Raw genomic sequence first — 13,708 nt, 5'->3', positions numbered from 1 at the left:
CAATTACAGGAGTCTCTGGTGTCCCCAGCCTGCTCACCTAGCTGCCCGCAGGCCTCCCAGCTTGCGTGGAAAAGTTGGGAGAGCAGGCCTGAGCACCTGGGACTCATTTGTCCGTTCCGTAACTCCAATTCAAATATTTATTTTAACCCTACAAATACAAAAAAAAAAAAAAAAAGCCCAAATACAAAGTATGAAAAAATACAGATGATACAAAGTAACCTAACTAGTCCTTGTCTGGAAAGAACGTAAGAATTTATTGAGAAAACAAAATATACATGCTGAACTTCAAATAAGGAAACAATTCTTACATTTTAAAAGCGCTTTATATTTTCACTTCCCTCATCTTTTCCACATAACATTTACTTCTGTTGAATCCAAGTGCTTAGTGCCCCATGGCTAGCTGTCTCCAACTAGACCCAACTCCTTGAGGCATAGACTGTCTTCTGTGTCCCCAGCACCAAGTGCAAAACGGTGCTTAAGAATCATTAGGTGGGAGCGCCCCAGACCCTGTGATTTTGTGGGGAGGCAGGACAACGTTGCTAGAGCGTCTATTTTTGTTTTTCAAGAGAAGCTACGAAATATCTGGTTTTATTTATTTTTAAATGATTATCCTTGCATCAGTGGGTCTTTTTTTTTTTTTTTTAAGATTTTATTTATTTATGCATGAGAGACCCAGAGAGAGAAGCAGAGGAAGAAGCAGGCTCCCCGTAGAGCAGGGAGCCCGATGCAGGACTGGATTCCAGGCCTCCGGGATCATGACCCCAGCCAGAGGTGGCCCCTGAACCGACTGAGCGCCCTGAAACACCTGGTTTTTAAATATTGACAAGTCAATGAAAAAAACAAAACCTTGAAAATACTGCGCGCCTGGGGGTTGCAGTCAGTTCCACCTTGGACTTTTGGTTTCTGCTCAGGTCAGGATCTCAGGGACCTGAGATCAAGCCCAGAGTCGCCTCTGCACTCAGCACAGTCTCTGCTTGAGTTTCTTTCGCCGCCTCCCTCTGGCCCTCTCACTCGTGCTGTCTGTCTGTCCCTCTCTCTCAAATAAATAAACACATATTTTAAAAAAGGAAGAATTAGAAAATACTGAGAAGACCCAACAATGCCGGACTGTGGTTCACGAGTAGATAGACGGCAATTAAAAATTTTAAACAGTAGTAACCATTTATTATGCACTCTATGTCAGCCATTTTGTATAAATTATTTATTTATTAACATAACTAATAACATGGATAACGCTTCTGGGTGAAAATTCAAACAGTATATAGGCGTATGGAGTAAAAAGCGAAAGCCTATTTTTTTCCTCCCCAGGTGTCGCCTCCCATTCCGGGTTTGGGGCGCATTCCTCCAGACGTATCTCCAACTTTATCATATATATCAGAGTAGCCCCATTTTACAGATGAGGAGACTGCGGCACAGAAGGGTTGACGTCTTCCTCCAAGACCACAGAGCCGGTACGGGAGGGAGCTAAGATTCAAATCCGGATCCTGACTCGTAAGTCAGCGCATTCCTTGTGCTACGCCCCGCGTGTAAAATGTTACGGATGAAGAAAGCGAGGCCCACCCACGTCCCCGAGCTGTCACACCACACAGCGCACAGCGCAACCGGGAGAGGCAGGGGTGACCCGGCTGGTCCGGCCGCAGCGTGCAGGCGCCCCCCGCACCGAGCCGGTCGGGAGGTCGGGGTCCCGGAGTCGCGAGCCCCAGCCGGGGACAGAGCACAGGGCCCAGGGACCGCCGCGGCGCCGCCCGAGAGCACGCAGGGGTGGTCGGGGCCCGCAGCCCGGGGTGGGCGGCCGCCGAGGGGCGCGGGCTGGGCGCGTGGCGGGCGGGGCGCCGGCGGGCGGGGCGGGCGCGGGGGCGGAGCCGCGGCCGGAGGCGGCCGTGTCCCGAGCCCGGCTCAGGGGCCGCAGTGGCCGCCGCGGAGCCAGGCTACCTCCAGGGAGCGCCCGGGCACAGAAGGGTTAACGGGCCGCCGGGGCGCGCAGAGCAGGTACAGACCCCTCCGGGACCCCCGGCGCCGGCCGCCCTCTCTCCCCGGTCCCGTTAGAGCCCCCGCCGCGCGCGCGCGCCGCCCCCGCTCCCCGCTCCCCGCGCCCCGCGGTCGCATCCTAGCCGCGACCCCGGCCCCAGCTCTATGGCCTCGGAAATCTTCCAGTTCCTGGGGTCGAATTCCTGGGGAGGGGGCTCGGATCCTGTGGAACTCTGGCCCCATCACCCGGGAGGAGAATCAGCCAAAATTCCTACTAAGTCACAGAGTGAAGTTGGAAAACATACCCAGGACCTCCCCGCACTCGCCAGTGCCTCCTGCCCTCCTCCTCTAGGAGGGTGCTCCTTCGAGGATGTGTGCCCCTGCCTCCCCCGTAAGTCCTGGAGGGTTGTCGAGGGGTGCCCTGATCCAGCTGGGCCTGATGACTAGAAAGGAAGGACACCTGTTCGGATGGTCCTCCAGGACCCAGGCATGGACGGCACAGCGAGGACCAAGGAGTTCTGACCCAGGACAGGGACTCCCCAGCCAGCCCTGAAACATGCCGTCCCGCCCCCTCCCGTTGCAGCAGCAACCCATTTCCCAGAAGTGGGTCCCTGTGGGGGTGCCGGGGTTAGCCCTGCCCAGGGCTCTCCTTGATCCTCACTGGCCAGCATGGAGGTGTGGCCAGGAGGAGCCCAGGTTTGTCCAGACCAGTGTCCAGCCTGGTACCAGGCCGACCACTTCTGACCTCTCCTCTCCTCACCCTGGGCAGTGAGACACACCAGATGAAGAGCCTGAAAAGGGGTGAGGAGCACAAATGTGTGTCTGTTCCTGCAGTGGAGGGGGTGCCGGTCCCCTGCCCAGCTGTGCAGGGGGTGGGGTAGGACTTTTCCAGAGAGGGAGCCAGGCCCGTCCAGGGCTCCAGGAGTTCACGTCACCCCACCCCCCACCCCTCACTTCTCCAGGGAACTGCCAAAGCCAAAGCCAGCTCAGGACAGGATTATGTGTGCTGGGTAGACCCATAGAGAGAGACAGCAAGACACAGACCCCGGGGAGCAGAGAGCAGCACAGGCTGAGAGGGAGTGGGGAGGGTACCCAGCAGTAGAGAAGGGGCAGACAGTGACCATCACCCCCAGTTCTCCTCTTCAACCTCAAGCCCCAGAGTCAGGCAGAGAGCTGAAGGTTTGGGCGGACCGTTGGCCCTTCTCTGGAGCCCCTACGCCCCCATCAGGGTGGAGTAGCTGACCTCAGTGGCCAGCCCAGCCAGGGGAAGGAGCAGCCATCAGCAACCCCTTCCCAACCCAGAGCAGCTGAGGTGACCCTGTGCATGCAGGCTCGACCTCTGCAAACCCCCCCTCAAACTTCCAAGGCCTGGGGTCTCAGGCAGGGGAGTGGGCTGAGAGTGTTGCTACCCCCAAGTACATGCCTGCCCTTCCCTCTGTCATTCTCCTGCCCCCGAGCTGGCCCACCTCGGCATTAGCTCCTTGGATTCCTCTCCCGGGTGCCTTTCAGATCCAACAGAAACATTTTTTTTTTCCTGGAAAGCAGAACTAAGAGCGGGTTGAGGAGTGGGGGTGGGAAGGGCTCATGGTGAGCAGCAAGGGGCTGGAGGGCTGGGCGAACCCTGGCTTTGAGACCAGAGGAGGGTTCCAAGCTCCACTTCCCTGATGATGAAAGCTAGACTTCAGGATGGACTGCGAGGGCAGCCGCATCTCCTTCCCGGGTTCCCTCGGCCCATCATCATTGGGCCTGAAGTAAGCCCTCATTGAACCAATGCTGAGGGACGCTGGCCCCTCCCGGGAGGCTAAATAAAATGGGAAAATCACCTGCTTCTCTTAAACCATCAGCCCACTTAGTTTATCTCTTGGGTAGAAAGTGTGTGAGGCCGGCAGAGATGTGCCAGAGTGTTCCACAAGGAGTTTAGTTAAAAAGGGACAAAAAGGCTGGGAGGCAAGTAAGAAAAGGAAAGGCCAAGGGGCTTCTCGTCAGCTCCTCCGAGTCGGTATCTGGGATGTCCTCGTCCATGCCTCCCTCAGCTGCCCAGGACCTCTGGAAGGGCAGGAGGCAAACCAGCTGAAAATCATCTGAAGGAGGACGCGTGTGCCTGTGTGGCCTGGAAACAGTCCCTAGTTGGGAGGAGGGAGGAGCTGAGGAGTTCCTACAGGCGGAGGGGAGGGGACTGTGCCCCAGTCGCCAGGCTGAGGTCAGACCCCCACCCTCCAGCCTCAGCGGCCGGGAAAGGGCAGCACTCCCTCCCGCTCTCACCCTTAGGGTCATAAAGGGGTGGGCCAGTCTTCCCCCACCCCTCCATCCTCACTCGGGGATGCCCTTCTGAGGAGCCATCCCCTCCAAGCCCCGGCTTTCTGGAGACAGAGAGGTAACCACCAGGCTTCTGTCCCCACAGAGCGCGGCCCCTCCGCACCCAGATGCCTGAGTAGTGTGTTTACTTCCGGTCCCCTCTCTCTGGCCCGGGGCGTCAAGGGAGGAGCGATGGAGAAGTGGGCGGGCAGGTAAGTGTGGGGCTAAGTGTGGGGCTGCCGGCCGGAGGGGTTGGCTCTGTCCCTGGAAGGAAGGGAAAGGCCATTACTGGGCGGGGCGGGGGCCACTGATGAGAAACTTCTGCTTTCTGAGAAGCTGGCATCAGGATGTGGGGAGCCTGCTGAGGGGGAGGGGGTGTCATAACACCTCTGGCTGATTTGCAGGCCCCGGTTGTGTCTGATGCTGCTTCTGTCCCTCCCTGAGCTCTGCCTGGATCAGGAGGTAAGCCAGGGACCAGAGGTTGTGACCCTTTCATCGCCCCTGGCGCCCACCCCGCTTCTCCAGGCCAGGCGTCCCTTTCGCGCAGCTTCTGAGGAGCCATGGCACCTCTCCCATTTGCCTTCCTCCTACCCCCCAACTCACTCCTTGCCAAATAACATCAAGTTTTCACGTCTGCTATTGAGTGTGACCTTGGACCAATGACGACTGCCCTGAGTCCCGGGTACTGGACTAGACAGCTTGTACAGTCCCTCGAAAATCCTTCTAATTTTGTCTGACCTTTTTGTCCACCTAGGTGTTGTCTGGACACTCTCTTCAGACACCTCCCGAGGAGGGTCAGGGCCCTGAAGGTGTCTGGGGTCCTTGGGGCCAGTGGGCCTCTTGCTCCCAGCCCTGTGGAGTTGGGGTGCAGCGCAGGAGCCGGACATGTCTGCTCCCTACAGCTCAACTCCACCAGGGCCTGCCCTTCCCACCCCGGCCCCCAAGACATCCAGAAGCCCTGCTGCCCCGGGGTGAGAGCCCCAGACCTCAGACTTCCCGAGAAACCCTCCCCCTGTACCGGCCACAGCCTCGGGGAAGAGGTGGCCCAGGGCCTTGGGGGAGGGGAGGGGCCTTGGGGGAGGGGCGGGGCTCGGGAATGGAGGAAAGGGAGCAAAGGATGCAGGGCTTGGGAGGCTTCTATTTTCGGTGCTAGGAAGTGGGCTGGGGAGGCAAGGTCAGAGTTGGCCAGAGCTGTGACCCCATGTCTGCTACACCTTCTCAGGTCCCGGGTTCGAGACCCCATCAAGCCAGGAATGTTTGGTTATGGGAGAGTGCCCTTTGCTTTACCACTGCATCGGAACCGCCGGCACCCCCAGAGGCTGCCCAGAGCTGAGCCCTCCCAGACCTCAGATCTTCCCTCCCCGACTCCAAGAACAGAACCATCCTCCACAAACCACACAGCTCAAACTCAGCTCCCTCCTACAGAACTTTCTGCCCGCCCCCCACCCCCCGAAGCAGAACTCCCAAGCCCTGAAATTGCTCAGATAGAGGTGCCCTCTAGAACCAGGCCTGCCCCTACATGGCCCCACCCCAGAACCCAGGCCTCTGGCACAGAGCCCCCTTCGTCCATCCCCTCCCCAGGAGAAAGTACCTCTTTCCACATGTCCCCTCAGCCAAGAATGCCAAATTCCCAGAGTTGGGCCAGTCTCCGGGTGGCCGAGAGGCACCATAATTCTTTCCCTAGGGGCAGAGGCCACCAGAGCCAGGAGCGCTGGAGACCTGGGGGGAATCTTCATGGGTCCCTCATGGAGTCTGCCCCCCACTACCCAGACGGCTGGTTGCCTCTCCTGAGTGATGGCCCCCACTCCAGTTCCCTCTGGAGCCTCTTTGCTCCCAGTAGCCCTGTCCCAAGATGTTCTGGGGAGAGTGAGCAGCTGAGAGCCTGCAGCCAAGAGGTGAGTTCTTCCTTGGACCACCCCTCCCCAGACTTGCAATTCTGCTTCCCTGACCCTAAGTCTGGGTCCTCAGCTTGTCAGATCTGGACCTGAGGGCGAAGGGCCTTGGCATCTGACTTCCTCAGGGTAGGGGCCTTGGAGCTCTTCTGCAGACCTGACCTTCCCTCCCGCACCCCCAAATCCAGCCCTGACCCACACCCCCATTTTCCTCCCCAGCTTTGACTCCTCTGTATCCCCCCACCTCAGCCCTGCCCCCCTGAGCAGCCAGACCCCCGAGCCCTGCAGTGTGCAGCCTTTGACTCCCAGGAGTTCATGGGCCAGCTGTACCAGTGGGAGCCCTTCACAGAAGGTGAGGTTTCTAGCCCCCCACCTCACCCCCGGGAAGCTGAACTGGCTTCATACTGGGAGATGATAGGGAGAGGGAGACACCAGCCCCTCTATTTCTCTTCTGTAGGCGCTGGCATTTCCCCTCTGTGTAATGTTTGCTTTCTGATTTCTCAGGGTTGGGGCGAAGAGACAGCACAGGCCGGGAAAGGGGAGTGGGTTTCGGACAGGGCGTAGCTGTCAGATGGTGATGGGTAACTCAGCAGAAGGGTCAGGCGGGAGAGGGAGTGTCCCGAGGTGCCCTTTGGCTGGCTTCCTCTGGGAAGAAGTCCGTCCCAGGAGGTGTGGCTGACGTGACAGGAGAAGGGCATGGTCAGAGAGATCCTGTCTGGTGGTGACAGCAGGGCGGGGGTGCACCATGGGCCCCAGCCGGCATTAGACCACTTGCTCCCAAGTAGGCGTCCACTTGATTTTAGGTGTCAACCCAATGCCAAGAAACCCCTTCATGAGCTCACATAATCACAGGTTTCCAGTATCTCTTCTTTCTCAAGGCTCACAACTCCTTTGCTGATCTCAGTGAACTCAGTTAACTGACCTGACTCAACTTTCGTGTGACCCTCAAAGCTATCTTTCAGAATATAGAATTGTCCCATTTCCTTCATCCATGGAGACGTAGGCAAGCTCAGGATGTCCTGTAGCTGATATGGGACCTTTGTCAGCTAGCCTCCCACCAGGGACCCCAGCTAACCACTCTCCCACCGTGTTTCTTAGTTCAGGGCTCCCAACGCTGTGAACTGAACTGCCGTCCCCGTGGCTTCCGATTCTATGTCCGTCACACGGAAAAGGTCCAGGATGGGACCCTGTGTCAGCCTGGAGCCCTAGACATCTGTGTGGCCGGACGCTGTCTGGTGAGAGAGGGTGGAGTGTGTGTGTGTACGCACACACATGCACACACGCAGGCATGCACACAGTCTCCTTAGTGTCATCGCAGAAACAAACACTAGGCTGAGATTGCAAAAAGGGAAGTTCTCACCTGCCCAGCTGGAGGTGAGAACAGAGCCAGGAGGTGAATTGCGGGAAGGACCCCCTCAGGCACATCCACTGTTCCCTGAGGCTGGCTGGGGATGGGGGGCTGCCGTAGGAGCACCTTTTCACTCAGTATGGAGATCAAGATGCAGGGTGAGCTGGAGGGGCCCAAGCGGAGCGGGCAAGGGTTCCGCGGTGTCTGGCTTCAGGCAGCCCCTGCCTCACTCTCCCCCAGAGCCCTGGCTGTGATGGGATCCTCGGCTCTGGCAGGCGTCCAGATGGCTGTGGGGTCTGTGGAGGTGACGAGTCCACCTGCCGCCTCATCTCAGGGAACCTCACTGACCGAGGGGGCCCTCTGGGCTATCAGAAGATCCTGTCGATTCCTGCTGGAGCCTCCCAGCTCCAGATTGCCCAGCTCCGGCCCAGCTCCAACTATCTTGGTGAGCTCTCCAGATTCTCCGAGTCTTGGGTCCTTGTTCCATTCCTGGTCTTTTGGTTCAGCCCTCCACACCCCCATTGAGCACAGCAAATGGGCCAAGCAGAGAGAAGTTGGGGGCTCCTTCCCTTGTGGAGGTGGTGAGGAAGCCGAGAGAGTGTGGGGTATGAGGGGCTCTGTGTGGCTAAGGGAGTGGTAGGAGGAGGACACTGTGACTGACCTCGGGTCCTGAATTCCAATCTCCAGCCCTTCGAGGCCCTGGGGGCCAGTCCATCATCAATGGAAACTGGGCTGTGGATCCCCCTGGGTCCTACACAGCCAGCGGGACTGTCTTCCTGTACAACCGTCCTTCTCGAGAGGAGGGCAAGGGGGAGAGTCTGTCAGCCAAAGGCCCCACAACCCAGCCTGTGGATGTCTACGTGAGCTTGGGGCCTGGGGAAGCTGGACTGCTGGAGAGGGGGACTTTCCCTCTGGGGGCAAAGCTGTGGGTCGTAAGATGGGGGAGAAGGCTAGTGGTGTGCCCCCCTTGCCTCCCCCAGACGATTCATTATCTTCTCTCTCCCTAGGTGATCTTTCAGGAGGAAAACCCAGGCATTTTTTATCAGTATGTTATCTCTTCACTTTCTCCAAACCTTGAGAGCACCACCCCGGAGCCTCACTTCCCCCAACTCCAGCCGGGTGAGACTCTGCTCCCCAGACCTCGGAGGCGGGGAGGGGCTGAAAAGGGAGCTTTAGGGCAGTGGGGTGTATTCAATTTGCCTACTCAACTGTCCCTGCACAGAGATTTTGAGGGTAGAGCCCCCACCTGCTTCGATGGCCCGCCCGGCCCGGCCCCCAGGCACCCTCCAGCGTCAGGTGCGGATCCCCCAGATGCACGCTCTGCCCCATCCCAGGACACCCCTGGGGTCTCCAGCTGGGTACTGGAAGCGAGTGGGACACTCGGAGTGCTCAGCATCCTGTGGAAAAGGTGAGACTCCGTCCACTAGCCTGTGTCCCTGGTGCCCTTAGCCCAAATCCCTGCCTTGGCACTTCTGATCCCACACCCTGCACCGTGGGTCCTACCTCAGCTCTGTGCCAAGTCAAATTCCGGTGTCCGGGACCCCACTGACGCTGCGCTCTGAACCATCTGCCTCCCCTGGCTTCTCTCTCATCCCCTTTAGGTGTTTGGCGCCCCATTTTCCTCTGCGTTTCTCGTGAGTCAGGGGAGGAACTGGATGAACACAGCTGTGCCGTGGGCGCCAGGCCCCCAGCCCCCCTGGAGCCCTGCCATGGACCCCCGTGCCCCCCATAGTGAGTATGACCCACAGGGAGGGCTGGGGTCCTAGGAGCACAAGAGTTGCCCCGGGCAGACGCCTCCACACTGCCTTAGAATGTCACCCTGGACCCCGCACCCAGCACACAAGATCCCCTGGCTGCAGAGGGGACAGCATTTCATTGGAAAGGCTTACTTCCCTGGGGCGCCTGGGGGGCTCAGTCGTTAAGCATCTGCCTTCCACTCAGGTCATGATCCCAGGGTCCTGGGATCGAGTCCCACATCCCGCTGCCTGCTCAGAGGGGAGCCTGTTTCTCCCTCTGCCTCTGCCTGCCCCTCCCCCTGCTTGTGCTCTCTCTGTCAAATAAATAAATACAATCTTAAAAAAACAAAATGGAAAGGCTTACATTCCCTAGACAGGACGAAAACCCAGGCATCCCGAGCCCCACAAAGAACTCAGACTCCAAGTGATGGAGACGCTCCCTCCCCTCTGCCGGGACCCCCACCCCAAGCCTGTCGTCCTCGCCCCACACATGGCAGCCATACACATCTCTGTCGTCTTCCTCTGTGTCTCTGCCTCCTCCTTGCCCTGCCGCACCCACAGCTGGGAGGCCGGCGAGTGGACGTCCTGCAGCCGCTCCTGCGGCCCCGGCACCCAGCACCGCCAGCTGCGCTGCCGGCAGGAGTTTGGTGGGGGCGGCTCCTCGGTGCCCCCCGAGCGCTGTGGCCACCTCCCTCGGCCCAATGTCACCCAGCCCTGTCAGCTGCGCCTCTGTGGCCACTGGGAGGTCCGTTCCCCTTGGAGCCAGGTGAGTGGGCCCCGGCAAGGAGGCTGCGGGGTGGGAAGGACCCTAGACGAACGGGCACTAGTGAGCTGGAGCGGTGGTGTTTCTAGTCCTTTTTAACCAGCAGAAGCTTTTTTACTAACACGATCTCATGTGAAGCCCCAATCTACAAATCCGATGAGACACTGAACCGGGGGTTTGGGGCCCAGAGCTCCCCGTGCAGCCCGCCTGTCAGCCCGTAAAGCCATGTAACCGCTGAGTCAGGGACCAAAGGCAGGTCCTGGTTCAAAGGCCCCAGGGCTGGAGGCTGGGGAGGAGGCCTGGGAATTCGGGCTTTCAGAGGCTCTCCTCCCCTCAGTGCTCAGTGCGGTGCGGGCGGGGCCAGAGGAGCCGGCAAGTTCGCTGTGTGGGGAACAACGGTGACGAAGTGAGCGAGAGGGAGTGTGCGGCAGGCCCTCCGCGGCCCCCCAGCAGAGAGGCCTGTGACATGGGGCCCTGTACCACAGCCTGGTTCCACAGCGACTGGAGCTCCAAGGTGGGCCCACACCCCTTCCCCGAGTCCTGTGTCCTGGGCGTGGGGCCCTGGTGTTTCAGTATACATCTCAGTATACATTTACCGAGCGAGCCCTATTACGTGCTAGATGCTGCGGATGCTGGGAGCTCTGAGATAAGTGAGAAAAACGCACATTAGGGTCCTCAACCCCCACTACGGGTTCCTCTTATCTGGCTGGTACCCGGGGCACTCCCTAACTCTGGGGATCCAGGATGCTCCGCTCTTCGCTCCTCCCCCTCCTCTCCAATCCATCACCTTCTCAACAGTGCTCAGCCAAGTGTGGGACAGGAATCCAGCGACGGTCTGTGGTCTGCCTTGGGAGTGGGGAGTCCCACGGGGCGGGCCAGGAAGAAGCAGAAGCAGGGACCAGTGAGCAGAGCTGTGCACCCGGAAGCCGTCCTCCGGACATGCGTGCCTGCAGCTTGGGACCCTGTGAGATGACATGGTGCTGGTACACGGGGCCCTGGGCCGAGGTGAGCCAAGAGCCTGGGAAGGGGGTGTCCATCAGTGGGATTCCCTCTGGGCTGGCGGGAGTGATCCCTGTTCTCCCTTCCCCTTGCACACCCCGTCCTTCCTCTGAATCAGTGCTCCTCAGAATGTGGCTCTGGCACGCAGCGTAGAGACATCATCTGTGTGTCCAAACTGGGTACTGAGTTCAACGTGACTTCTCCCAGCAACTGTTCCCACCTGCCCAGGCCCCCTGCCTTGCAGCCCTGTCAGGGGCAGGACTGCCAGGACCGATGGTTTTCTACACCCTGGAGTCCGGTGAGTGCCCGGCTCCCTTGTCCTACTAAGCACGGACTTCCAGGGAAAGGGAGGCTCCTCTCAGGGTATCCCCACTGTGTCCCAGGATAAGGCCAGCTGCAGTTGGTCTATCATTGTCCCATTTCCTGTAGACGTAGAGGACCATACGGGATTTCCTAATGTTCCAGGAGAAGCCCCCCCGCCCCGCCATGCACACACTACTTTCAGAGAAGGAGGTGGCCTGGGGTTCAGGAGGAACCTGGGTCATAGAGAAGGTCTGATTTGATAGCGGGGTCTCCGCAGTGTTCTCGCTCCTGCCAAGGGGGTATGCAGACAAGGGAGGTCCAGTGCCTGACTGCCAACCAGACCCTCAGCGTCCGATGCCCTCTTCACCTGCGGCCCTCCAGGAAACGACCCTGTAACAGCCAACCCTGCAGCCAGCGCCCCGGTAAAGAGCCCTTTCCCCCCCTAAACCCCAATATGGTGGAGTTAACTGAAATATGGGGGAGATGAGAAAGGACCAGCGGGAGTGGGCACTGCACCTCCAGAGGGAAGGGTCTGGGTGACATGCCCACTGGCCTCCTCTGTCCCCAGATGATCAATGCAAGGACAACTCTCCACATTGCCCCCTGGTGGTGCAGGCCCGTCTCTGCGTCTATCCCTACTACACAGCCACCTGTTGCCGCTCTTGCGCCCATGTCCTGGAGCGTTCTCCCCCAGAGCCTGCCTGAAATGGGTCCAAGAGACTCTCTCCTCATGGTCTCCTCAAGCCACTATCAGTCACCCACCCATCAGCCCACTCTGTACCCTCCGGCTCTCCAGCCTGCCCTCGTCTCATCAGGGATGTCCCCTAGGGTGGTTGAAGGTGGCAAGATGACTGTCAAGATGTGTGGTTGGGTGTGTGTGTGGTGTGATGGGAGGTGTGCACACATGCCCCACATACGTATCGGGGGCCTGGACGTATGTGCTCATACACATGTATTACTTCTCAAAACAAGAGGTGAAACAGATTGAAGAGGAGTGGAGAGGGGACAATGCCTGTTGCCCTGAGACTTTTCTAGGCTGAGAGGAAAGCAAGTTTGCAGCTCCTTGGTTATCCAAACTGCCTAGCAACTGGCCTCCCCATCAGCCCCAATTTTGTGCCCTAAACTTCAGTTCTCATGTTCAGGCCTCACCTCTTCTAAACCATCATTTATCGTCTGACCCCTTCTCCCCATACTTAGTCTCTCTATCCCTACCTCTCATAATCGGCTAGGGACGGCTCTCAGTCACTGCCAATCCTGCCTTACCCCAGGAAGAGAGACTACCTCCCCAGAGCAGGGACCAGCTGGGCAGATGATGGAAAAAAGAAAAAATAGAACAAGACACCCTAGCCCCTGCTCCCACTCCCCACCTCCTAAAATGGTTCCCATCCCAGAACTAATTTATTTTTATTAAAGATGATTATGATAAATGAGAAACAGGCTCTTTATTGTCCCGATGGGAACCCATGCACCTGGGCCACCTAAACAGGCAGTATGAGGTCAGAATGAGGGGTGGGAAGAGGGAATAGCACCTATAGCCCAGGCAGAGAGAGTCTGGGCCCAGAAGGGCTATTGAGCCAGCCCCAATCACGGGAGAGGAGCCTGACCGATGGTAGGCCCTGCAGGTTGGTCATCGACCACTAGAGGTCACCACTTCTCCCACTTTAGGTATGGAGTTAGGAGCTTGGTTCCAGAGCTGAGGAAAAACTGCGTGGTTCATGGTGGGTTTCTCCAGAGGCTGAGTCTTTCTGTGAAGTCTCTTAGAATCTAGTAGCTCTGCTTTCAGTTTGGGGCTGAGTTGAATAGCAGTTGGCTTTGCAGGGGTCTTTTCTTCTGTTCTCTCTCTTTGGCCCTCCCTGCCTCCCTCCCCCATCCTTTCTGCTATCACCCATTTCCCTATTAAGCTCTTGGTTTATTGCTTTTGGTAGGGTGGGGGGAAAGGAAGTGATTTCTGCCCCTCCCCCCTTCCCTCAGCGGAAACGACCGGAGGAGGAGGAGCCTGGCCTGGCTCTAGGGGACTTAGGGCGGGGTCGAGGGCGGAGCCAAGGCAGTACTGGATGTCCTGCCAAAGACGCATTCTTCAGGGATGTCTCATTCTAATCTTCCTGCCTTCGCTCTTGTCATCTCTCAAGGTAAATAGCTTGCTAGAGGTGGTATGAGAGCGGGCAGCCTTTTCCATAATACAGATCCTTTCCCTGACCCCTGCAATTCTGAGGTCTGAGTTCCAGGTCTCTACTTCTGGAAGCCAGATTTCCTGGGGGGTCCTGTGTCTAGGAGAGGAAGGGGGGCAGTGCAACAGAATCAGACTCATCCCCATCGGAAGCATCCCTCCCCCATCTCTGCACCTCCACAAGTCTGACCAAGTAAGACCATTAATAAAGGCTTGTGGAAACAGTTGAACTCAGTG

The 13,708-nt window shown here is 58.2% G+C and overlaps 1 protein-coding gene across 1 annotated transcript; it reads left to right on the top strand.

Annotated features, from left to right (window-relative positions):
- The first annotated feature begins 2,735 nt into the window (after positions 1–2,735).
- Positions 2,736–12,734, top strand: ADAMTSL4 (ADAMTS like 4). Its single transcript, XM_008695706.2, has 18 exons — positions 2,736–2,769; positions 4,370–4,475; positions 4,668–4,725; positions 5,018–5,382; positions 5,486–6,158; positions 6,405–6,507; positions 7,254–7,390; positions 7,744–7,948; positions 8,191–8,363; positions 8,511–8,622; positions 8,726–8,911; positions 9,105–9,234; positions 9,801–10,005; positions 10,340–10,516; positions 10,801–11,007; positions 11,120–11,299; positions 11,582–11,726; positions 11,873–12,734. The coding sequence occupies exons 1-18, from the start codon at positions 2,751–2,753 to the stop codon at positions 12,007–12,009; spliced, it is 3,318 nt and encodes a 1,105-aa protein (XP_008693928.2). The 5' UTR covers positions 2,736–2,750; the 3' UTR covers positions 12,010–12,734.
- Positions 12,735–13,708: the final 974 nt, after the last annotated feature.

Source organism: Ursus maritimus, unplaced genomic scaffold (genome assembly GCF_017311325.1).
Source record: "Ursus maritimus isolate PB19 unplaced genomic scaffold, ASM1731132v1 scaffold_12, whole genome shotgun sequence".
Classification (NCBI taxonomy): Eukaryota; Metazoa; Chordata; class Mammalia; order Carnivora; family Ursidae; genus Ursus; species Ursus maritimus.
Note: the sequence above shows the minus strand (reverse complement) of the source record. Positions and strands in the feature narration are given on the sequence as shown.